Below are 25264 nucleotides of genomic sequence, written 5' to 3' on the forward strand. Positions count from 1 at the left end.
CGGCACCAGGATGTAGAGCTGGTAAGAGGAAACTCAGGACCCTCGCCTGAGAGGCTCCTTCCTTCTCCTGACCTGGCAGCCAGGAGTGGGCTCTGAATGGAGAGCGGGTGGCTGCCAGGCTCACAGGGGCTTGGGGGAGGGTGCAGGAGCCACGTGCCCTAGGGGAGCTTAAACTGCTGCTGTTAAACTGAGCTGAAACCCATCTGCCCAGAGGGCTTCTGCCCCGGCCAGCAGTCTCCGAGTTTCCAGGTCAGAAGCAGGGGGTATGCTCTGTCCTCCCCCTGAGAGAAGACCACACTGGAGCGTTCTGGTCCTGCTCCGTCCCGCCATGTGACCTTGGATAAGTTCCAGCGTTCTCCCGGTGTCAGTGTCCTCATCCCCCCAAGGAGGATGGGGCAAGGGTTTAGAGGCAGTTTCCCCGGCTACCTCACTTTCATCCAACTGAAACAATGCTCAGTAAGAAAAGCAAGAGCAGGAACCTGGCCCTTCTCACCTGCTTCTGAGGCCTGCTGCCCTCAGGGGGGCTCTGAGGGGGAGGGGGAGGGGAGGAGGAGGGGGAGGAGAGGGGGAGGAGGGGGAGGAGGAGAGGAGGGGAGGAGGGGAGGAGGGGGAGGGGAGGAGGGGGAGGAGGAGGGGAGGGGGAGGAGGGGAGAAGGGGGAGGGGGAGGGGAGGGAGGGGAGGAGAAGGGGAGGGGGAGGGGAGGGGGAGGAGGGGAGAGGGGAGGAGGGGAGGGGGAGGGGGAGGAGGAGGGGAGGGGGAGGGGAGGGGGGAGGGGGGAGGAGGAGGAGAATGAAGAGGAGGAGGAGGGGGAGGGGGAGGGGGGAGGAGGAGGAGAATGAAGAGGAGGAGGAGGGGGAGGAGGAGGAGGGGAAGGAGGAGGGGAGGAGGAGGGGAGGGAGGAGGAGGGGAGGAGGAGGAAGGGAAGGAGGAGGGGGAGGAGGAGGAGGGGAGGAGGAGGAGGAGAGGAGGAGGAGGGGAGGAGGAGGGGGAGGAAGAGGAGGAGGAGGAGGGGGGAGGAGGAGGAGGGGAGGAGGGGGAGGGGAGGAGGAGGAAAAGGAGGAGGAGGGGAGGAGGGGGAGGGGAGGAGGAGGAGGAGGGGAAGGGGGAGGAGGGGGAGGAGGAGGGAAGGAGGAGGAGGAGGAGGGGGAGGAGGGGGAGGAGAACAAGGAGGCGGAGACGCCATAATTAGCCAGATCACCGGGGGTGGCGCTGGGAATGCTAGGGCAGAGGCAGAACCTCCTGGAGTTCCCAGGATGGAGATCAGCCCTGGTGAAGAAGGGAGGGGTTTGCCAACGCTTCCTGAAAGGAACTGTCAGAAACCAAGAAACAGGAGGGCACAGTGGCCAGGGCACAGCTTGGGCAGAGCCATGGAAGAGCAGAGAGCTGACATTTGTGAAGCTCTCCTAGGAGTCTGGCTTAAGAGACATTCTCATTTATGCCACACACCCCGGGAGGTGGAGGGGAGGAAATGATCACCCAGAAGGCTCAGGAGACATCCCCAAGGTCACATGGCTGGGAAGTTGAAGAGCCTGGATGTGAACTCTGGGATCAGACTCTAGACCTTCACTGTCCACCGCGGTGGCCCCGAGCCACTGTGGCTGTTGGACACCTGAATAGCAACTAGTCCAAACTGACGTGTGCTGTAAATGTAAAACATGCTGAGTTTCGAAACTCAGTATGAAAAGTAGGCGAACTATCCCGTGGGTAGCTTTTATATTGATTACATGTTGAATTATGTTGGATATATTGAGTGGAATAAAATACATTATTAATTCACTTCACCTATTCTTTTTACTTTTTTAATGTGGCTACTAGAAAATTTTAAATTATATCCGTGGCTTGCATTTATATCCCTTTTGGACAGAGCTGGTCTATACCATGAAAACAGAAATGCACAGGACAGATTTAAAGGAAGAGAGTGGGAACTCACCCATTTTTTGATGGGGGAGGCAGGGCCAGATGGTGAGGTTCTCAGGGATCAGGTGGGCGCAAATATCAAAGATGACTGAGCAGTGGACTGTTTGCCTCCCCTCCTCTGTCCCAGCTGGACAGCCAGCAACAGGTGGACTGGGACCAGGGATGACCATTCCCCTGCCGTCCCCCCAGTCTCCCAAGATACATCAAGCCATAGTAGTTGCCATAGAGACAGTAAATCTTCCTGAAAACTGAACTTGGCAGCAAGGTGGGGGTGGTAGGAGAATCTACCATAAAGAGAGAGGGAGGGAGCCAGGCTTATCCGGAGAGGAAATCTGTGTATGCTGTGTGTTGGGGGCAGGGTGGTGCATGAGCTCCCACCCTGGAGGGACAGGGAGGGATGCACAGCTCAGGCGGTGTTTGCACAGAGCTTTCCGGGCCTTCCTCCCTACTGCCCCACCCCCCCCTTACCAATTCACCAGAAATTTCCTATCTTGTTCTCGCATTCTGACTCTGGGACACAAGTGGGGGTGGGGGCAGATAAGCACCAGCCCTCCCTGATCCCACTGTCACACCTCAGCCCCTAGCAGCGTCGGTTTCCCTAAGAATATCAGAGGGGGTGGTCAGGGGCATGAAAAAACAAATTGGAGTGTGTTACAGCACTAGAAGTAGGCCATTCATTGCCCAGCTGAGAGGGTGGGAAACAGGCAGATCGAACACCAGCTTTGTCGCGCACTCTCCGGGCCATCTTGGACAAGGGCCTCGGTTTGCCAATCTACGGACAGAAGTCGATGTTGCACTAACTACAGGCCCCCCCGTGTTCTCTGACTTCTCCCCACTTTAGGGTGGCACCTAAGCTCCCAGGTCCCAGGCAGCATGGCACATGTGTGTGCCATGGGGCTGGTGCACAGGGGCTGGTGCACTTGGGCGGTGCTGGGTACTCCTGCTCACCAGGCCGAAGTAAGAGCCCCTTGAGCTCAACCCTGGTACTGGTGCCACTGGTACCCACTTCCAACACCCCGCAGGGAGGGTCAGAGAGATAAAGCGTTTTGAAAGTGGGAAGTGGGAGTGGGGGAAGGCGGAAGCCTCTGCTCTCCCATCAGAGTTCCTCCTTCCACTTGACACAAAAGCCCATTCAACAGAGGGGGAGACTTGAGTCCTAGGGAAGGGCACCCAGGTGGCATATGTTTTATGGCTTAAGCCAGAGCTTGCCTCTCTCCATGGGTACAAAGTTAGTTCTCTTTCGAGTCTGTCCAAAATTCCTCCATCTTTTTTTTTTTTTCTCTAGTTCCAGATTTTACTAAGCTATGGTTAGGCCAGCACGCCAGGATGTCAGGTATCCAGTCACTGCTCTCCCATGGCAGAGAGCCCCCATGTGCTAGCCTGGCCAAAGTCTCTTTCTCTCAAGGCTGCACCCTTCCCACCGAGGGGCAGCTCAATTTAGGGAAAACCCCTGTTCACAGGCACCACCACCCCCCCGCCCCCCACCCCAGAACTATGGGAGGGGAGCGAGGAGACTGGAATCCCAGAACGCCCTTCCATCCCCAAAGGGCCTGAAGACCAACCACCTTACAAACGGGGAAACAGACCTAAACATAGGCTAAGACCGGCCCAAGGTCACACACCAAGCACAAGGGAGAAAATCCGGGGCTAGAACTCAGTTGTTCTATCTACCTCTAGCCCCTCCCCAAGGCTGATTCCCGGAGATGCTCACAGAGGATGAGGCAGCCCCAGTGGCCCGCGCCCTACCCCAGGCCCCAAGCGACACAGAACAGGGGGAGGCGTCTTCGGGCCTCTAGCCAGGGCCAGCTGCAAACCGCATCCTGGGTCCCCAGGCGCCGCGGACCCGCCCCGCCCCTCCCTCCGCTCCCCGCAGCCCCAAGCCTTTGTCAGCCACGCGCTCACACGCTCACACACACATCCGCGCCGCCCGCGAGCACACACTTGGCTTCCCCTGGCACACACCCGCAAGGGGTGCGCGCACTCGCCGCACGCACGCAGAGGAGTGGAGACGGCGGAGGAAGGAAGGAACTGACCGGCTACGGACCGACAGACAGCCTGGGCTGGGGGAAGGGGAGGAGAGGCCCGGGAACCTGAGGCTGGGGCGGATGGGGGCGCGGAGGTCAGAACGCAGAGAGACGCAAAGGAGACTCTCTCGTAGAAGAGGACAACGGATAGGACGTCAAGGGCTGGCGAGGACGCGCGGGCTACTCCAGGGGTGGGGACTCCCCCAACCCCAGGCCCGGGGTACGGGGGCCGGTCCCTGGATTGGACCAGTAGATCTCAGGGCATCACTTGCCCAGTCGTGCCTGAACGGAGGGCCCTTAGGGACCCCACGAAAGGCTTGGATATAGGGGGCCTGGGACCGAAGGCTCCCCGAGGTACCTCGAGGCAGAGGGTCCTGGTTCTTGGGCTGGGTGGGGCACTCGCTCACCTGCTACGGTGTACCTGTCCAGGTAGTTGAGCACGTTGCCCAAGCTGAGGATGGCAGCGGCTGCCCCCCGCCCGCGGCCCAAGCTGGCTGGTTTGGGCTGCTGAGCGCCGAGGCCCTTGGCAGCGGCTGCGCAGCTGGGGGTGCTGGGGGTGCTGGGGGTGCTGGGGGGTGCGGAAGGGGCCCGTCTCACGCTGCCCGACAGCGTCTGCACCTCATCGTCGGCGGTCGCCACTCCAGCGGCGCCCGCTGCCCGCGCCCCGCAGCAACCGCCACCGCCGGCCCCTCGCTGCGCCCCCCGGCGCCGGCGCCGCCGCTCCGCGTCCGCCTCCTCCTCCTCCGCGCCGCCCGCCGCCGCCGAAGCGCATTCCAGGCACATCATGCCGGCCGGGATCGGGGCGGCGGGGGGCGCGGGGGGCGCGGGGCCCAGCTTGGGCCCACTCAGTGCGTGTGTGCGCCGAGGAGCCGCCGCTGCACCATCCCGGCCGGGCCCCGTCGGCTCCTGCGCTCCGACCCCGGCTGCGGCGCTGCCACCGTTTCAGCCCGGTGCGCCGCGGTCGCCGCCGCCGCTGCTCTGACAGCTGCGGCCCGGCCCCGCCCACCAGGCCCGCGCCCAATCAGCCCCGGGCTCGGGCCACAGCCCCGCCCCGCACGTGCTGCCCCCGGGGGGCGGAGGAGGAGGGCCGGACCGCAGAGCCCCTCCCGCCCGACGGGGGCGCAGTCACTGTGGAGCCGCGCGGCCGCCGAGGCTGACGAGGACCCGGAGGGGGTTTGAGGGGAGCTGCGGAGCTAAGAGTAGCGTCCGGGAAGCAGGACTTCCCAGCACCCACTCAGTGCCCTCCCCGCCCCCTACCGCGGAGGAGACTCTGAGAGAAAGCTGAAGGCTAGAGCTCAGGGCATACGGACATCCTGGAGAGAGGGTCTCAGACGGTTAAGTCAGGGGTTGCGGGTAGGAGGGCCCACGGCCTTTCCAGCAGCTACTCACCCGCCATGATTTAATCAGTTCAGGGAGGGCTGCGTAAGAACCAAGAAGCGTGACGGGTGGGGGGGTTGGCCCGGGACCCAGGTCTCCACCAGTCACAGAAGGCTATGTCACCCACCCATCTGGAAGCTCAGATCCAGCCCCCTGCCTCCTGCTGGGCCCATTCCTGTGTGCACACCGAGACCCTATCCCTGCCGCTCAGAAAGGCAGCCCCTGGGAGAGAGAGCCAGGGCTCCAACCGGCCCCCTCCCCCACCCCCGAAACAGGGCATTGAAAGGGGGCCTTCTCTCCTGAGGGCACGGCAACGGGCAACCGCAAGCATCACACTTCAGCAGCGCACGACAAAGCCCTCAATGGAAGACAGGAGGCTGGGTCCTAGCCCAGTTCTGCCCTGGTGTGTGGCATGACCCTAGACAAGACCCCTAACTTTCTCTGGGTCTCAGTTTCTCTCTTTGGGGGTAGATAGGAGGATAGGATTTAAAGGGTCTGGAAGTCCCCCAGGTCCTCCCTTGGGGGAGCGGGGCGCCCTGTCTCCTGTGCAGAGTGGTCAGGTAGTTTCTGTATTCAGGGCCACAATCTCCACTCTCACCCATCTCAGAGGGGCTGTGGTTTTGGTAAGCTCCCTCCCCCATTCGTTTGCAGCTTTGAAATGAAAATCCTGTACAGAGTGCTGAGGACATAATGTTAGAAGTAGACAGAGCCTGGGAAACCAGAGTTCTTCACACACAGGTTCCAGGGCCCATAAGTGACCCTACCATGGACATGCAGCTAGTTGGCAGCAGGGCTGGTGCTGACCCAGGTTGGTGCAATACCCTCGGCCTGGGCTGGGAGCTCGGTTCCCACTACAGGCTGCTCCAGAGCCCACATCCGTGGACAGGTGCATCTCGTGAAGGTGTCGGCCACAGTGAGTCATGGCATAGCCAACGGGTGACACAGCACAAGTCACCCCTCCCCACTCCCGCCCCACCGTCTCTTGTGAGCAGAGTTAATCCCCAAGCTGGTGTTTCTTGGCGCCTTCGAGGTGTATTTTAAATTCTGCAAAGTGACTAAAAATATGCTTCATCGTGTTGGGTATGAATGACTGTGGCGGGAGGGTTAGGAAAACAGATTTCATTCTGAAAGTTGCCTTGCTGCCTCTTTCCAGTTTGCTGAGCCCAGGACTGCAAAACTGGGTGAGGGAAGTTCCACGGGGTGGCCCAGGATGGCAGGTGATTAAACAGGGAAGGACAGACCTAGGAGCTCCATGGGGTTGGGACTGAGCCCTGGCACTGACTTTCATAACTGTGTGATGGTGCCAGCTAAAGGACAGTGCCCAGCGGGGCGATGCGGCCAGCTAGGGGCCTGTCCAGCAGTGAAGAAGGCAGAACCATGGCTCTAAGCCCAACACCATGGTCCCCTTCCCACTCCCCAAAATTCCTCATCCTTTCAGCCACAGCTCTGCCCAGGGAGCAGTTTTAGGCCTTAGCCAGAAAGGGGAGCATTCCCTTTCCATGGCACTGCCTTTCCACCACTGAGTAGGCTCTGGAGCAGGGGAAAATTGGCAGAGTTTTGAGCCTTTCAAATTTGGGGGACCTCTAAGCTGCCACCAAGCAAGCCAGCCATTCCCAGTCTGTGGGGTTTTCTGGGATTTTAACTCAAAGGCACTCTCTAGAGTGGGTCCTTAGGTGGGATAAGGGGCCACCAAAGGCACGGTGATGGGGGGGACAATAAGCCCTTTTGGGCTGTATGGCCCTGGGCAAGTCACTGTGGCCTCCTGAGAGCCTCTGGGACCATCAGCTAGAGAACTTGTAGGGTTCTTGTCTTCATCTCACAGATAAAGAGACCTAGGGAAGAGAAGTAATCTACCTAAGGTCACTAGTAAATGATGAGGCTTGCACTAAACCCAGGTGTGTCTACCCCCTAATCCAGTGTTTCCTCTACTGCCCCATAGCGATGCTCTTAGCTTCTCCAGGACAGAGCTTTCTCATCAACGTGATGGGAGGCTGAACTCAATGATGGCTAAAGGGCCTTCTGGTATTCGTTCATTAGGTCTAGACCATAATTTCAAAACAAATGGGGCACATTTCATTAGTGGCCAGTGTCCCAAGGGCAAGTATATTTGGGAAATGGTGGGATAAACACAGATAATTAGGTTTCCTAACTGAGGAACTTTTCAGAGTCTGTAATCTGAGAGTGTACACTGGGAGTCTCCCATGGGGAAGTATAGGCTGCCATGTCCCCATGTGTACCAGACCACAGAACATCTCGTAAGATGACTACAGCTTTGCAGAACACACTCTGAGAAATACTGGCTCCCCCACAGCTGCCACCTGGGAGCTCAGTCCACCTCCCCTCTGCCCATCTCCCTACACAGGAGTGTCTCCAGGGCTCAGCCTCAGTCTCCTCCCTGCTCACAGGGCACACTCTCCCTTGGCAGCCTCTCACCCATGCTTGGGCTTTCAACAATTATCCACTTCCCTAGGACACCCCAACCTCCATCTCTAGATGTGGCCTCATCTCGGAGCACTAGGTCCATATGCAGTTTCCTGCACACTCCCCCCTAGATATCCCCCAGCACCTTAAACTCAGCACATCCAAGATTGAACTCATTGTCTTTCCCCTAAACCTGCTCCCACCCAGTATCATTTATCTCTTGACAAATAGCAGCGGCATCCACATTGTCACTGAGCTGGGAACCTGGGAGCCATTTGGGACTCCTTCCTCTCCCTCAACTCCCACCTCTAGGGCCTGTCCATTTTTTCTCTTTAATATCTCCCAGTGTCCCAATTGCTCATGGACTTAGCTCAAACCTCTCCATGTCTCACTTGGATCCTTTTAAAGATGAACACCACCTGTTCCAACATTCCCCTCCAGTCTTTTTCTTTTCTTTTTTTTTCAGCCACGTGTGAAATCTTAGTCCCCCGACCAGGGATCGAACCCACAGCCCCTGCAGTGGAAGCGCGGAGTCTTAACCACTGGACTGCCAGGGAAGTCCCCCGTCCAGTCTTTTCTTCATATTTTTTGCCAGTAATTTTCTAAGTCACACATACAACCCTACCACTACCTTGCACAAAACTTTTCCATGGCTCCCCACTGCCTACAGGATTAAAAATATCTAAGTTCCTATCTACGAAACAGAAACAGACTCACAGAGAACAGACTTGTGGTTGCCAAGTGTGGGGGGTGGTGAGGGAGGGATGGATTGGGAGTTTGGGATTAGCAGATGCAAACTATTATATATAGAATGGATAAACAACAAGGTCCTACTGTATAGCACAGGGAACTATATATTCAATATCCTGTAATAAACCATAATGGAAAAGAAAATGAAAAAGAATATATATATGTATAACTGAAACACTCTGCGGTACAGCAGAAATTAACATGACATTGGAAATCAACTATACTTCAATAAAATTAATTTTTTAAAAATATCTAAGTTCCTTAACATGATCTCCGATAACCCTTCATGACCCATGCCAATCTCCAGCCTTAGAGCCTACTGCCCATCTCTCAAAATTACACTCGTCTACACTGAAAATTGATCTCCCTGAACTCGCTCATAGTTATGATACTTCCTGGAGCCCAGGGGAGTGGCAGGAATTGGGGGCAGTTGTCTCTAGTCCCCGCTCTCCCCTCAACACAAAAGCCCTTGGCCTACTAACACATTGATGGTTCAGGACCACGGAGAGCGTCCCCTGGGCAGCCCCCTCCCCCGGCTTTTTAGTCCTGCTCTGCCTACGCTGTCTACCTAGGTCACTCCTCTCATTAGTCCTTCAGAAATCCAGCACAGCCATGACTTCCTCCAGGAAGCCCTCCCTGACCTGCTTGTTTCAATTGTCATTTCCTCCCCTAGGTTACTTGAGTAACCTGTATATCCCTCCTCCATCACACCAAACTCATTGTGCTATGTTTGTACATGAGTCCACCACTCCCCTCCACTGGCCCAACAACAGATCGTGAGCCTTAAGGGCCCGTACGCTGTCTGATTCACTTCCGCTGTCCAGGACAGAGGAGGTGCTCAGAGAATGTTTGTGACTGAATGAGTAAATGACATTTAGCAGGTGCTCAGTAAGTGTGTGCTGATTTGCATCATGTATCTATTGCTCTGCGTGACTCAGAACCAGCCAGATTCCTCTCCGGGCCCTTCTGGTAAAGGCATTTTCTCCCTGATTGACTCCACCCTCCATTAGCTTCCCTGTGCCATTTCCCTCCCACCCTTTGAATACGTTCTCCACAGGTCACCACCCACGGGTAGGGAGAGGACACCTCCTCTCTGCTCCCACTGTTGCCAAGCTGGGGACTTCTTGGAGCCCCTCCATCCCCCAGCCTGGGCCTGCCTCACGAGTTTTGCTCAGAACGCTTCGTCTCTGCCTCTCTCTCCTGCTCAGTACAGATGCCTCTGAGTCCCCACTAACACAGAAGTTCCTGTTCTGTCTTTTGGACATTCTTAACACTTTCTGAATTACAGACGCTCCGATCTCCTTTGATCATGGACTCAGACTATAAGAAGTGAAAAAATCCCTTGAAGGACACTGAGTCCAGCCTCTTCCCTGTCCCGTGAGAGGCTGCATCTGAGAGAAGGCCAGTGGCCTGCCCAGGATCACTGTAATAGACATAGTCGTTGGTTTTTGTGGGTTTGTTTTTTCTGGTCTTTTTTTCTTTCACTGATGTTTATTTTGATGCTCAATGTCCATTTCCCTTGCTAAGTGACCCTGGTTTCCTGGTCTTAATGGAGCTATAAATCAAGGCATGGGCATAGGATCCGACTGGACTCTCTCAGCCAGGGCTTTATATCTTGATGTCACAGGACACCAGTCTAGGCCTTTAATTCACATTCCAGGGCAGATGGCCTCAAAGGTGTATTGGATCAGCATTTTGTTTTTTGTTTTTTTAGCAGAACAGCCGTTTTCTCAAACTTTTACATGGAACCCAAATATGTAAACAAAAAAATATATTGCTGGGCCAGTCTAGGAAAAAGAATAGGGAGAAAATGTCCCAATAAGGTGGCCCCGGAGCCCTGGCTCCTGAATCTCCAATCTTCCCATAGATTCTGTGAGCTCCTGAGGTCTTCAACAAATCCCTTTCTTGCTTAAGGTATCAGTCAGTTTCTGTTGCACACCACCCTACAACCTTAACTGATGTGGTCCCACAGAAAGAGCACGTGCAGTCCCATACCTCCCTGTGTCAGATAAGGCTTGGCTCCAACCACCTCTGGTTGCCTCCTGCAGCTGCATTAAACCAGAAGGCTCACAGGCCCGCCCAGGCATGGAGGAAAGATAGACTCTTCAGGGAATGAAACAGACTGATGTCTGGTGTTGCAGGGGGACAAGCCAGGACTGGGGTGACCATCTCGACGCACGTGTTTAACCCTCCAAGCCTGAGGTCAGGGTGGAAGAAGAGTTTTCTCATCCAGACCCTATAAACACCTCCTCACGTGCTCACACACCAACACAGAGATGAGCGCGCACAGGCACACGCACACTGGCCAAGCACACCCGCATACCTGGATGACACCTGGGAGCTGGGACGCAGCGTGCATCCAGGAAGAGCAATTAACACATGATGTGAGCAGATCAGGTCTGAGGGCCTTGTCCTGCTCAGCCGTGTGCTCCTCCATCAACATTCCCAACAAGTGACTCCACAGCATCAGGGACTGATCACCCAGCAAGTGCCCTGTTGGCCAGAAAGGTGTGTTCTATTGACCACTCCTCCTGCCTAGCCCGAGTGGCTGGGCTCTCAGAGACCTATACCTGCGACCTCAGCACAGTGAGGTCTGAGTGACCAGCCCCAGAGAGGCAAGGGGTGGGAGCTGAGTACAGCTGGGGTCGGGTTGCTTGCAGAACAGATACTGGTCTCCTCCTCCCAGAGTCTGCCAGCCCGCCCTGCTCCTGCCCCGCCTCCAAACACTTTGGATGATAACATCATATAAACTCCTGGTGGGGCATTTTGTCTAGCTCAGTCCCAGAAAGCACCACCCTGCCCTGCCCGGCAACCCAAACCCCAGAAAGCACTTGAGTCAGAAAGAACTTCCCTGATTACAGGATTCAAGCTCCAGCTCCTCGGCTGGCATCTGAGCCCTCTGGTCCCAGCCAGTCTCTCCCGCTCCCTCTCTCTCCCCCAAAACACACATACCCCCTCCTTCCTGACCACACCACACCTCTCCGTGATTCATCACGTATCTTCCGCCCCATCCCCTGTACCTCTGCCTGTTCTATCCACCAGGGATTCCCTTCCCCACACCTCTGGCTTTTTACCAGCTCCTAGGCTGACTCCTCAAAGGTTCTGAGGGATGTAACCCCTTCTTCTGCCCATAGGTGTGCCTCACTTGGCCCAGCCAAGCGTTTCCCTGTTCCTTCTGGGGCTGTGAGGTCCAAGGGCAGGGCTGGAGTCGCTGCCCAACACCAAGATGGGCACCCACTGGTACCAACGCATGTTTCTGGAACTGGCATAAATGAGGTTTCTGATCTCTCTCCCCAGCCTGAGGACTCTGAGGTGGGAGAGGTGGGGGTAGCTGATGACTCTTGGGAAGCGCTTGCCCATCTCCTGGGAGCTGAATCTCACAGGGGTCCTCCCCAGGATTGTAGGGAGGAAGATCCTGGAGCTGGGCTTCTGTGGACCTAGACCCAGCCTGTGAGAAATCACATGAGGTCTAGGTTAGAAAAATCACATTCAACACACCTCTTAAATATAGCTGGGGAGTCTGCAGCTCAGAGAAGACAGGAAGTGGCCCGGGTCGCACAGCCAGTGAATCCCGCACAGACTGACTGCCTCCTTCTCAGAGGAAACTAAGTATGATACTGTGATTTCTAATAAGAAATATATATTTGGTCTTCATCCTGTTTCTGGCACAGAGCTCCTAAAACCCTTGGAGTTTCCTAGGTGATGAGAGCCCTAAAAGTGTCTTTCCTTTGTTAAGGAGGTAACTTTTGGAACTCACCTAAGGATGAGGCTGCTTGCCAGAGAACCAGCCTTGTGATTAGAAGGTTGGAACTTTCAGCTCCACCACCCCCGCCAACTACCTCCCGGGAGGGGAGAGAGGCTGGAGATTGAGATCAACCAGTGACGGTTTAATCAATCATGCCTAAGTAATGAAGCCTCCGCAAAATCTAAAAGGACTGGGTCCGGAGAGCTTCCTGGTTGGTGAACACATGGACATCTGGGGAGAGTGGTGCCTGGAGAGAGCGTGGAAGCTCCACGCCCTTTCCCCATACCCTGTCCTATGCATCTCTTCCATCTGGCTACTTCTGAGCTATACTTTATAATAAACTGGCAATATAGTGAGTAAATGGGTTTCCTAAGTTCCCTAGCACATTAATGGAACCCAAGGAAGGGGTTGTGAGAACCTTGGATTTACAATTGGTCACAGCCTGGACTTGTGATTGGCATCTGAAGCGTGGCACAGGGGTGACAGGGACAGTCTTTTGCACTGCATCCTTACCCTGCGGAATCTGGTGCTATCTCTGGGTAGACAGCCTCAGAGTCAAGTTGAACTGTAGGACCCCCAGCGGGAGTCAGAGAATCGCTTGGTGGTGTGGGAGCGGCGCCCCTCTCCCGCACCCACACCGTAACTGGGTGCAGAACCCTTACCATGCAGCCTCATGAATCCTTTCTCTCCTAACTTCAGGGCCGGCCGTTTCAGGAGCGCCAAGCATCAGATCGTGGGTGGAAGGGGAGGTCACCCTGGTGACGGCTGCTCCTGAGGGGCCACTGAGACTTGGGGGTGAGCGTGGCAGGCGCGGGCTGAGCAGGAGTGTCCAGCTCCTGAAGCCTGTCCCATCCAACATAAGGGGCAGGGAGGACACCACAGGGGGGCAGGGGGGCGGCAAGCACGGGTCAGGAGGTGAGTGTGAGTCTGGGTCACTGCTCTGCCCACAGCTGCTGGGAGGCAGGCCCAGCCTGGCACACCACAAGTGGTGATCAGCAAGTGAACAGTGATTGCCTAGCTGGGCACCAGGGCAGGGGAGACCCGCTTATGCTCATGGCGGAAAGAACATGCCTCCCCACTGCTGCCCGCCTGGAAGCTGTTGATCTCCTGCGGGGCCCACTGTGCCCAGCTGCTCCAAGCCCAGGGGCAAATATGAGTCCCAGCGAGCCGGCCCTCCCCGTGCGGGAGGAGGCCGGGATGCAGAGCAGGGCCCTCATGCACAGCCATGCCAGCCCCCCAGCGTGGGTCTGCGCAGGCCTGGGCACCCCTCTGAGTGCCTCCTTGGTTCCTGCAGCCACACTCCCACACCAGCACCGGAGGCGAAACCTCTCTTCAAGACTACTGATTCAGCCCCCACTTCATTCAGAGGGTGAACGCACGCAGAGGGCTGCCCCTGCAGACTGGGGAACCTGGGTCAGAACAGGCGGTCCAGGGTGCGGACACCCAGAGGCCCACGCTGAGCAGCCCTGCATCCTTGGCCCAGACTGCCCACCTCCCCGTCTCCTGCTTCTAATCCCAGCAGAGACACCTTGAGGCTATAAATAACATAGGTCTAAAGGCCTATATCCATGGGCTTTGTACTGGCCACACTTTAATCGGGCCCGCTGGCAGCCAGGCTGAGGGACCCGCGCTGGCGTGGCCTCGTGCTGGGTGCAGGCACAGGCTCAGGCCTCCCACCGAGGGTGCTGACAGCTCAATTCCCAGCCCAGCCACAGGCGCTGCCAGCTCTCTAGCTGGGAGCGAAGAAGTGGCAGGTGCAGCTTGGCCAGGGTCCCGGAGCCGCAGTCAAAGGTGGGCAGAGGCACTGATACAGTGGAGGCCGCCCAGAAAGGTGCGAGCAGGGTGGGTGGGACCTCCTCGCTGCAAGGCAGGGGCCTCAGGGGTCCTCTGGGGAGGCACCTGTGCTAGGAAGCAGGCATTGGCTCTCCATGGCCTCGCTGTGCGCGTCCTTGCTGTCGGGGATCCCTGTGGGAAGAAATCGCTCAGCCAGCCCCAAAGAAGGCAAAGGCGTTTGGGGACGAGGCCTGGGCACAGCCGGTCATGAAATCCTCTAGCTTCCGTTTTCAAAATAAATTCCAGATCCGACCCGTTCTCCCCACCTTCAATGCCACCACCATGGTCCCAGCCCCGCTGCTCTCCCCTGACGGCTGCAGGGCCTCCTGTAGCGTCTCTGCTTCAACACTAGCCCCCTACAGTCTGTTCTCAACACAGCAGCGCCAGAGTGGTGCTTTTAGGATGTAAATCAGACACCCTGGGGCTTGTGCACTGGAAACCAGAAAGCAGCTCCCATCTCACTCTGTGTAAGGACTCAGTCCCTGCAAAGGCCCCCAAAGCCCCCACGCTCTGGTCCCATTACTGTCACCCTCATCCCAACCACTGGCCCCCTTGCTCCTGGCTCCAGCCACACTGGCCTCCTTGCCAGTCTTCAAACACATCAGGTCCATTCCTACCTCGGGGCCTTTGCACTAGCTTTTCCCCCTGCCAGGAGCATCTTCCCCCAGATGGCTGCATGACTCAGTCCCCGCGCAGTGCGGACCTCTCTGACCACCCTTTCAAAAACTGCAACCTGCCCCCACCTGTTCCTCTCTCCCCACTTTCCTGCTTTATGTCTCTCCGTAGCACTTATCACCTTGAACATACTCTATCTTCTACTTCTTCTGTTTGTTTCGCTTCATGGGGGCTCGGACTTGGTGTTCACTCCCCAGCATCTGCAACCTTGCCTGGCACATAGCAGGGACGTAATAACTATGGGTGAATGGATGAACAAATCAACTAGCCAGGGGCTCAGCGGGTGGGTGGTGATCCTGCTCCTACAGGGTCAGCCCTGAGCCTGGTATGGGTGCAAGGTGGCAGGGGTACCTGTCTGCCGGGCCTGGGCCTGGGCCTGGTCTCTCTCCAGGTGCAGTGCAGTCAGCAGGAAGCAGCCACCACCCAGGGCGATCACGAAGGCGCAGCACAGGAAGCTCTGTTGAAGGCTGAGGAAGCGCTGCAGGTAGGAGTCGGGACGCACAGCCCGCAGGGCGCTGGAGATCTGCAGAGGAGACAGGCTGGGTCTGTCGGGCCCACCAGACCAGCCTCCAGGCCTTCAAGTGCACTTCCTCCCTGGAGCCCTGCCATCCACCCAGCCTTACAAGTCCGGTGAGGTAGGGGCTGCCGGCATCTCCCAGGATGTGGCCCACTGTGATCTGAAGCGCCCCTGCCGTCCCCCGGCACCTGGGTACCACCACGGACTGCAAAACACAGAAGCACCAAGGGAGCTCCCCAAGCGAGGGCAAGGAGTAGGTGTCCCCTCATGCCCTATTCTGTCCCCCGGCTGCCAAGGACCAGCCTGGCAGGGTGACAGGCTGGCCAAGAGAGCGGGATGGCAGGGGGTCGACGAACCCAATGCCTGAAGCCCCACCACTAAGCCAACAGGTCGCTTGGAGGCTCAGGAAGGCTCCCTGGTCCCCTGGGATGGAGCTGCCAGGTCCCTGATGAAGGCCACCCCTCTTGAGGGTTCGCTGTTAAGTCAGGGCGACCAGGCGTGGCTGTGACAACAGTGATGGGGCAGGTGTGTCCCAGCTCAGGGGCCCGCAAGGCAGCAGTGTGGGCTGTGGGGTGAAGAGCGGGTGCACAGCTAGGCGCCTGCACGTGCGGGCGCCTGGGCGGAGTGGTGTGGAGGGCTCAGCCCCCATCTCAAGAAGCCCCTCTGGGCAGAGACGGAAGGCAGGCTTGCTGAAAAGGCCCACTTGGGAGGTTAAGAATATGAATTCCAGAGTCAGATTGTCTGGCTTCTAATCCCACACCCCCAACTCACCAGCCGTGTGACCTTGGGCAAGTCACTTCACCTTTCTGTGCCTCAGACTCCTCAACCCCATATGGGGATAATAATAGTACCTACATAAAGGGTTACTTTCATTATCGTTCCTCATCTGATACCTGGAGGACATCAGGTTGAAATCATGCCCTATGATTCTAAGGGGCAGAAAGCTTCCAGGCATTTGAACATGCTGTGCCTTCTGCTTAGCAAGCCTTCCCCTCTCTGGTCCAGCTGGAGCATCCCCATTCGTCCTTTGGGACTGACCTTTGGGTCACCGCCTCTGTGAAGCCTTCCCAGAGTTCAGGTGCCTGCCCTGAGCTCCCCCAGCTCGTGTGTACCCCTAACTGAAGGCACATCCCCCTCAGCTGGAAGATTCATGGTCCTCCTCCCCTTACCCTTACATTGTCCAGCAGCAAAGTTCCTGCCTAAGTTCTCTTGGGGTCCCTGGGGTTCAGCAAGGCACCAGGCACAGAGGGGACTAGCTGAAAGTTTGCCAACTCAATAGGTCAAGTAGAACCATCAAGGAGACTGGTCTCAGGAGAGGTCCTGCCAGAGCCCAGGGCTGCAGCACGGGAGGGGAGGGAGGCAGGAGGTTCAAGCAGAAGCCACACGTCACACAGTCCCAACAGGGCAGACACAGGGAAACTTCTCACCCCAGAGCCTTAGCCCCAAGGCCTAGTTGTCCATAATCTGAGCCCATCAGAGAATAATAACAATGATAATAATTATTATTATAATAATTAACATTTATTAAATGCTTCCTGTATGCATTTTCTGTATCTCATATACATATATATATTTTATATATCCACTCAACCAACCCATGAGGGAGATATGATTACTAGCCACGTGTTACAGATGGGAAACCCTCCACAGAGAGGGTGAGTAACTTGCCCAGAGTCACCCAGCCAGGAAATAGTAGGGCTGAGATTTGATCCCAGGCCTTCTTCTCCAGGGTCTGACCTTTGACCATTCTGCTGTCAGAAGCAAGAAGGAAACTTTCCAGCAATATTTACGCATTTTTTATAGAACATTTGGAAAACAGTGAGAAGAACCAAGAGGAGACGCTCACCCCAAGCCCCGAAAACCGCTAACTGGCAGCGAGAGCAGGGAAGGGAACTCCAGACAGGGGACGGTGTGAGCCAAGGTGTGAAGGCCAGAGCCCGGGGACTGGAGAGAGGGGTTTGTGGGTGGGCAGGGCAGTAAGAGTCACTCTTGAGGGTGACCGGCTGGTCCCGGAGTCACCGGCGCTGAGCCACTCTGTCCAGGTGGTGAGAGAGGCCGGGCCTCCCACCCATCACCTGGACCTGCCAACGAGCCTGAGAAGGAACTGACCACAGCTTTGCACCTTCCCCAAGTGCTACCTTCTCACCCCATAATTATGTGATTACTCACTGGTGGTTCTGGGCAGAAGGGCAGGGCCTCCTAGAAGATGGACTCTGAGTGTCCAAAAAAGTCCGTGCAGGGGCTGGTTGGACCCTCCCTTCCTCCCCTCCCAGGAACTCCAACCTGCGGGACCTGGACCAGCCCCTGATGCCAGTGGCGGGAGAGGTAGGTCTCCCCCTGCCTGTTCTGGGTCCCCAGGGTCTCCACATAGCCAAGGATCAAGGCTGGGCCCCACCAGCAGCTAGAGAGCCCAGCAGGTAATTTTAGAAGTTCAGAGGCTTTTGGGTTCCCAAAACTCCAGGCACACTCTATTCCGAGATAAAAACCCCTCTGTTTTTGACTTGCCCTTCTTAGAAGAGCTGTTCCCTTTATATCCAGGGGCATAACCAGCGCCAATCAAGGGAGTGCAGAAAGTCGGTTACTGGTTACTGCACCAGTCACCAGGTGCAGACTCCCTGGCAGCCTGCCTCACGTTCCCCACTCAGCCCTCCCACCCAGACACCCCTGGGAGGGTGAGACAGACAAGTGAGCAGACGGCTACCTAGGGGCAGCAGGCAGAGCAGGGAAGCATGGAGACCCGGACAGAGGGAGAACAGGAGGGTGATGACCCCCCAGCAGGAGGGGGTGGCGATGTGCTGAGGAGGTGGGAGGTGAGCCTGGTGGCGGATTTCCAGCACCCTGGAGGACAGACCTGGAGCGAGTCCCCCTTCTACCCTACTCCCCACAGCTGGCGGTGGGTAAGCTGGAGCGGGGCCCAGACAGACAGGAGGGTGTGGAGGGAGCCAGAGACCCCATCAGTAGGTCTGGGGAAGCAGGGAGTTCATCTGGGGAGACACACTCTCCAGCCTTCCAGGAAGCAAGGCACTCCGAGGCCCCACCGGGCAGGGGGAGGTTACCAGAGGTGGGTCTGAAGTGGGTCTTGGCTGTGACGAGCCAAGGTCCTTTTTATTTAACTGACCCACCAGGAGGTAGGGGCTTCCCAGCGTGCAAAGAGTGAGCTCCCCATCAGAGAGTAGGTGAACAAGGGGACGGACTGCACTAGTCAGAATGTCGCAGAGGGTTCACGAGCTGGGGAGCTGGCTACACTAGACCAGTGTTTTCCAGTGCGTTCTGAGGAACGGCTCTACCGGGATCACGCAGGACATTCGACAGCAGTGCAGATCCCTCGACCCAACACAGACCCAACTGAATCAGACTCTGAAGACAGAGGGCCTGGAAGCTGAATTTGTAACAAGCTCCCCCAAACCTGATTCTTAGGCTCAGTGAAGTTTGGGAACCACTGAAGAGCCCCTGAGGTCTCTTCCCCAGAGAGAATCTGGATTCTCCTCCTTGTGGATAAGCAGATCAAAGAGAGCCGTGTCCCTGAGGCAGGACTGACATGGGGCCATGGAGCCCACAGCAATCCCACAGGAACGTGCGTGATACGGGCTCAGCTCACTCTGCCCGCGTAGCCTGGGCGTAACTGGTAGGTAGGTACCACCTTTCTACCTACTGCACACTTGAGCAAACCAAGGCCAGCCAGAGAGGCGCAGGGCTGGGAGTGGGAGCAGGTGGACTGTTCCAGAATCCTGGCTCCTGGGCTCTGCTGCCCTCTCACCTTCTGTGCTTCAGGAGCAAGGGCAGCCAGCAGGGACCTCCCTGCACTTCCTGCCACACCAGTGTCGCCACACTTCCTGCCCCTGCCTTGCTGCAGGCTGCTTCCTCCCCAGCCCCATCCCACCCCCTGCTGGCCTCTCTCCACCCATCTCCCCTCCGGCCCCCTGGAACCTGCTCCTGCCCCACCTCTACAAAAGCAACCCCAGCTACCTATGACCTGCCAACTCCAGCTACCACCCTCTCTCTCCTCTCTCCCCTGCGCAGCTTCTTACTCTCCAGGTCACGTCACCTCCCACCCTTCCTCACCCTGCCCCCAGCTGCTGTCTGTCTGTCCTCCACCCCACAGCTGGGAGCCCCCCACTGCCGGAGACCACTCCCCCCTGGAGCCTTCCCCCTCTCTCTGTCAGGGGACTGAGCTCCAAGAACCGTAGGGACTGGTCCAGCTCCGGCCACCAAAGTGTCACAAGGCTATCCTCCACTGAGGGGCTTTGGGAAGGTGGGGAGGCAGGGGAAGTGGGGCTAGAAGCCTTCCTGGGATGACAGGCCCCACTAAGCCTTAGGGGCTGGAGGCCTCCAAGCCAGGGGAGGACCGTGGGGAACACTAAGTAGGCTGGATCATGTCCAGCCGGCCCCCTGGACAGTGCCAGCCACAGCTCCCCAGCAGACCCAGATGGCTCAGACTACGGCTGACTGGCCCCCTCACCCCTCCTCTCCTGTCTCCAGCCCACACACAGCTCTACAAAGAGCCTGGCTCTGCCAGGTTAATCATTCCTGCAAACACAGACACGGTGGTGGGGGGGGAGCACACAGGCGCAGTCTTCACATATCTGCAGGGCTGCCGTGTGCAGCAGGGAGCAGGCGGCAGGGGGCGGGGGGGATGTGGAGGAAGCTGCAGGGGGCAGGATTCAGAGGACAAGCGGGCAGCCCCACTCAAGACAACGTTTGCCTGGGACCTCCCTAGCGGTTCCACACTTCCAATGCAGGGGACACGGGTTCAATCCCTGGTCAGGGAAGTAAGGTGCCACACGCTGCACAGCTTGGCCAAAAAATAAAGGATTTGCCAGCACGATTCCACATACCGAGGGCTTTCCTTCAGGCTATCTCACTGCTGTGGCCTCTCCCGTTGCAGAGCACAGGCTCCGGACGCATAGGCTCAGCGGCCATGGCTCACGGGCCCAGCAGCTCCACGGCATGTGGGATCTTCCCGGACCGGGGCACGAACCCGCGTCCCCTGCATCGGCAGGCGGACTGTCAACCACTGCGCCACCAGGGAAGCCCATGATTACCCCTTTTTATAGACAAGGAAACTGAGGCCCAAGGCCATTCAGCAGGTCTATGGCTGAGTCTGGATGGAGCCCAAGTCTCCTGCCTGGAAGGAGGAAAAGAGAAGACCCGCCAGCCCTGCAGCTGATACACCCACCCAGGAGTCAAAGACAGGACATCCCTGTCTACATCGGCTGAGCCTGGGCCAAGAAGAGGGCCAGAGCATCTAGATAGAGAGTGAGCCTCCCATCCACAGCAGTATTCAAGCAGGTTTTGTTGGCTAATTAAATGACTACACTTCCCCACAGCCCTTTCAAACTCAGATCCCAGGATGCCAGGATTTCGCTGGGAGATGGAAGATGAGAAAGTAGGAACCACTGACTTGCTGTCAGAATCCCAGCCAGCATTCTCTGTGCCAGGAACAGGGCAAAAGCTTTACATGGATAATCTCATTTCACCCTCACAATAATCCAGGAGGTATTTTCATCTCCATTTTCCACACAGGGAATCTGAGGCTCGGCGACACAAAGTGACTTGCCTAGGTCACACACAGCTAGTAGGTGGCAGAAGCAGGGCTGAATCCCAGGTCTGTTTCCTGAATCCAGGTTCGTGCCCCTGCACTAGACCCCCTTCAGGACAGCTCTCAGCCGACTGCAAGCTGCTCTGGTTCCCTCATGCCCACCCAGCCCTGGACTACCAGGAGGCAGGAGGAGGGCTCTTGGGGTGTCCCTAGGTCTGGGACCCTGTGTAATCCACAAGGGCACAGCCCTTCAGTGTTCAAAAAGTTTCCCTGCACATCTCCTAGAAGGAGGCAGGGAGGCTGGACAGAGAGTGTGAGGCTCAGGGAGGGTCTTGCTAGACTCTGGACCTAGCAGTCATGGGGTCAGGATAGCGTCAGCCCTCATTATAGCCTGAGCCGGCCCCTTGCCTTGCAGCCCATGATATGGGAGCTGGGGTGGCCTGGACCCACCTGGGCTCTGTGGCCCTGAAGTCCAGCATCCATGTCTGCACACCCATGTCCCACGTGCCGTGGAGCAGCTGGGCCCGTGAGCCATGGCCGCTGGGCCTGCTCGTCTGGAATCTGTGCTCCGCGGCAGGAGAGGCCGCAGCAGTGAGAGGCCCGTGTACCGCAAAAAAAAAAAAAAAAAAACCCGGGCCACAGTCTTGGCTCAGTGCCTCTGCAGGCTGTGTGACCTTGGTTCAGGCACCTGCCCTCTCTGAGCCTCCATCTGCTCATCTACAAAATGGGAGTGATGGTCAAAGGATATGTCTGAGACTGTCAGGGAGGCCCCTGGTCCAAGGTGACTGTTCATTGACCTTGGTCCCCTACCCCATGGTCTCTGAAGCCCCTCCTGGCCTCTAGGCCACTCAACAGCAGAAGTCCAGCCCTGAGCAGGACAGACTCCAGCTGCCCCTGCTCGAGAGGCCCCAGGACCAGCCCTCCGTTCCAACTCTCACACCTACCAGCAGGATGTCAGTAACCACGGCCCAGTTGCAGGACAGGAGCAGCTCCCCGAGGGCCAGGAACACCTGTGAACAAAGGGTGGCCAGGATGAGGCTTCCTGGATCTCAGTCACCAGCCCCTCCCCACGCTGTTTCTTCCCACCTGTGGAGAAGGAGACTGAGGCTGCCCAGAGGAAGGACCCATCGAGACTTACTGGGGTGGGTGAGGTTTGCAACTGTTTTCCCAGCTGCGACAGCCTCCAGAGTGGGTAGACATTCCCATCTGGGCAGACTGGCAGCCGTGACCCAGAGAGGAGTGCCAGGGCCCAGGCCTGGGAAGAGCACTCCCCCTGATGGACGGCCCCCAGGGTCTAGCCACTGAGGTCACCCAGGGAGGCAGCCAGGACTCCCAGGCCATGTTTAAAGGTGCAGAAACAGGCACTTCCCTGGTGGTCCAGTGGGTAAGACTCCGTGCTCCCAATGCAGGGGGCCCGGGTTCAATCCCTGGTCGGGGAACTAGATCCTGCATGCATGCTGCAACGAAGAGTCCACATGCTGCGACTAACAAGTCTACACGCTGCAACTAAAGACCCCATGTGCCGCAACTAAGACCCGGCACATCCAAAATAAATAAATAATAAATAAGTAAATAAAATATTTTTTTAATAAATAAATAAATAAAGGTGGGGAAACAGAGGAGAAAGGTCCAGGACTTGCCCACCCTCCCCTTTGTTCCCCTAAGGCCTGTGTACACTAAGGAGGTGCTTACTGCATGCCAGCCAGACTGCCCAGTCCAGGCCTCCTATCAAGAGCCCCTCCTAGGCCTTCCCCTTCCCAGACCCCGAGAGCAGCACAGGGAGGTGAGCAAGGCTGAGACAGTAAACTGTGCCCGGGTCAGAGCCAGGGCTTGTCTGAGGTTGCCAGCTGGCCCAGGGCAAAGCCATCCTGAAACACGAGGCTTCCGGCCCCCGTCCAGTGCCCACCCCCACCCCGGGCACCTGTGGGGCTGGGATAACCTTGTGTGCCCACCCTCCGCCTCGCCATCTGGAGGCCGCTGTGTACCTGTCTCTCCCAGCTCCCTGAACCCCCTACCTCGTGCCAAAGGATTAGGACAATCCTCATTCCACTCACTCAAGAAGAGTTTAATGAAGCAGCAAGAGGAGGGGAAAAGTCTCATTTCTCAGAGCTTCTAAGGGCTTATTGCTGGAGTGGAATTAGTCATTCCTGGAGTCACGGGGCTGTGCCTGGGGCAGCCCAGGCTCTGGATCCCAAAGGCCTACAAGCACCCAGGACCGCGGAACCAAAGGCCCACTGCCTGCACACTGAGTGCACGCCAGGCGTGTCCACTTTTGTCACCCATCCAACTCTCAGCCACCTCATAAGACACGTATCATTACATCCACTCCACAAATGAGAAGACTCAGGCCCACGGTCACACATCAAGTCACTTTCTGGTGAGCCCCTCTCCCCTGCGGCAAGGTGAGGGGCAGGAAGCTAGCGGTGAGGTCGGGGGGAGACTCCAAGAGGTCCCAGAGACCACAGTGCTGGGCGAGGCTGGCAAGAGGGAAGTCAGAGGAAAGCCCAGGATGCGGAGGGCTTCCAGGTGGAGATGGCATTGAGCAGAGCCCCGAAGGATGGGCAGCATCAGCATGGGTCTGGAAGAGCCCCGAGGCCGTGCCAGGCAGAGAACCGTAGTGAGCAGAGGCGAGGAGGCTGGAAGGCACCCACGAGGCCGGGCGGGCAGGAGTGTGGCCCGGGGCTGCGGAGAGACGGCAGGACCCACTGGGAAGGGGAAGCAGCGGGTGTCTTCTCCCAGTCTCACTAGTCCTTGGCCCTCCACAGACTGAGGAACGCTTGAAGGCAGGGCGGGGCCTCCCTCTGGGCGCGGGGCTGGGCACCCACAGGGGTGGGAATCAGGAAGTGGCCAGCTGGCAAGCCTTAGGCGGGGCCCAAGCAGGCTGCAGACCCGCATTCCAGCCCCACAGGGTCTGCCAACCCGGCCTCCTGGGACCAACGTGAGGGCAGCTCACACCCATCCTTCCCTCGACTCCCACATCCACCAGGACTGCCAGGCCACTGCCCTCCTCCCACTTCCAGCTCAAAGGCATCCTACCCTCCATAGCCGGGGGGCCAGCCACACGGAGCCTGCTCTCTGCGGGTGCTGCGGTCTCCCCGCTGCTGCCCCACACCCACGGGACATGCTGAGATACACCTTTTCCTTCCTCCAGCTGGAGCAGGGTGGATCCTGACCCCAAAATAGGGCCGATCGGAGGGAGGCTGCAGCCACAACGGGCCCTTTCAGGCTGAACAAGCTGCCTGAGGATGCCAGGTTTCCTCAGACACACCTGGAAACCCACCCCAAGCCACCAAATCCCCGCCTCCACGCAGAGGCTTTGAGGAGCGAAAGGCCCAGCTGGGGAGAGGCCATCTCCTAATCCCGTAATTACAGTCTCCTGAGGCGGCTGCCTGGGCTCAAGGAGGGACACCCATCAAAGAGGTGTGACCTGGCCATGTGGGGCCACCCGTGGCAGTCACCACACTCTGGGCCTTGGTTTCCCCAACACTACTACGATAGGGTGGCCCAGCGCCCCAGCAACCCCCTCCACCACCAACAGCTTCTGCTTTTTTTTTTTTTTTTTTTTTAACAGCTTTTGCTTTTAAAGCTGCAAGATAACTTCAGTTGGTCCCACAGGCTGCGCGCAAATCGGGTCTGAGAAGCCAGCGGCCTCCACGACCAAAGCAGACTTGAGTTCCGCAATTAAAAAAACAAAACAAACAAGAAGGGCCCTGGTCTGAAGTTAAGTCACGGTGAAGAATGTAGCCAGCCGACCGTTCAAAGCTCCTCCCACATGGGCCCCTCAGCCCCCTGGACGCCCTCTTCTGCACGGCCACAGGCCCCTCACACTGACCAGGTCCCCAGACCTGCTCTCTCCTCCTGTCCCCCCATGTTACTGCCCTCGCCCAGGGTGCCTGAGGTAGCCAGGATACAGGACCCACCCACAGACTGGCCACCAGCAAGCTGCCCAAGCGGTCAGACATGGAAAGGGAGAGGTGGGGGGCTCCTACATGCCTTGCTCGCCTTCGCACCCCTCCAGACACCGATTCCTCTCCATTCTGCATCCTAAATGTCCCTCAGATCTGCCCCCTCCTCCCGGTCACTGCTGCTGGCCTGGTCCAGGCCTCCCCCATCCCTCCACCTCACCAGTTTCCCAGGCCCCACCATCCCTCCCAACAGCAGCCCCGGAGGAGACTTCCGAAAGGGAAATGGGAAATCTGCCCTTGTCCCCTTAGTGCCTGTTCATGGTTCCCTGCACCCTGACTCCGTCTCCCTGGGTGATAGGGCCTGGGAATACTGCCTGAGAAGCGTGGAGCCCCTGAACCCCTGGCCTTTCCATTTCAGACTCAAGAGGATTTCCCCCTCCAGTGGGGGTGGTGATGATGCATATTTCTGGCCTTAGTCACCCCCGGTCAGAGAGGCGTGTACACACACACACACACACACACACACACACACTCTGACACATGCACTCACATGACACACA

At 57.5% G+C, this 25264-nt stretch overlaps 1 protein-coding gene across 14 annotated transcripts in view; it reads right to left on the reverse strand.

Moving 5' to 3' along the window:
- Positions 1 to 25264, reverse strand: part of LOC116746229 (protein spinster homolog 2) — a 90083-nt gene that overhangs the window by 30818 nt on the left and 34001 nt on the right. For 8 of the 14 annotated variants that reach the window (XR_004347647.1, XR_004347650.1, XM_032617529.1 and 5 more), the window contains 4 exons: positions 21744 to 21809; positions 15367 to 15465; positions 15095 to 15266; positions 14135 to 14200 (listed from right to left, as the gene is read on the reverse strand). Coding sequence is in view for 9 of the 14 variants with exons in the window: in XM_032617529.1 (XP_032473420.1) it covers positions 14135 to 14200; positions 15095 to 15266; positions 15367 to 15465; positions 21744 to 21809 (403 nt within the window). In the remaining 5 variants the exon portion in view is untranslated. Of the gene's footprint in view, positions 1 to 4349; positions 4897 to 10813; positions 10984 to 13800; positions 14201 to 14864; positions 14956 to 15094; positions 15267 to 15366; positions 15466 to 21743; positions 21810 to 25264 lie in introns of those variants that run through there. The other 6 variants (XR_004347649.1, XR_004347648.1, XR_004347651.1 and 3 more) reach the window with 5 other exon arrangements.

Source organism: Phocoena sinus, chromosome 20, assembly GCF_008692025.1.
Source record: "Phocoena sinus isolate mPhoSin1 chromosome 20, mPhoSin1.pri, whole genome shotgun sequence".
Classification (NCBI taxonomy): Eukaryota; Metazoa; Chordata; class Mammalia; order Artiodactyla; family Phocoenidae; genus Phocoena; species Phocoena sinus.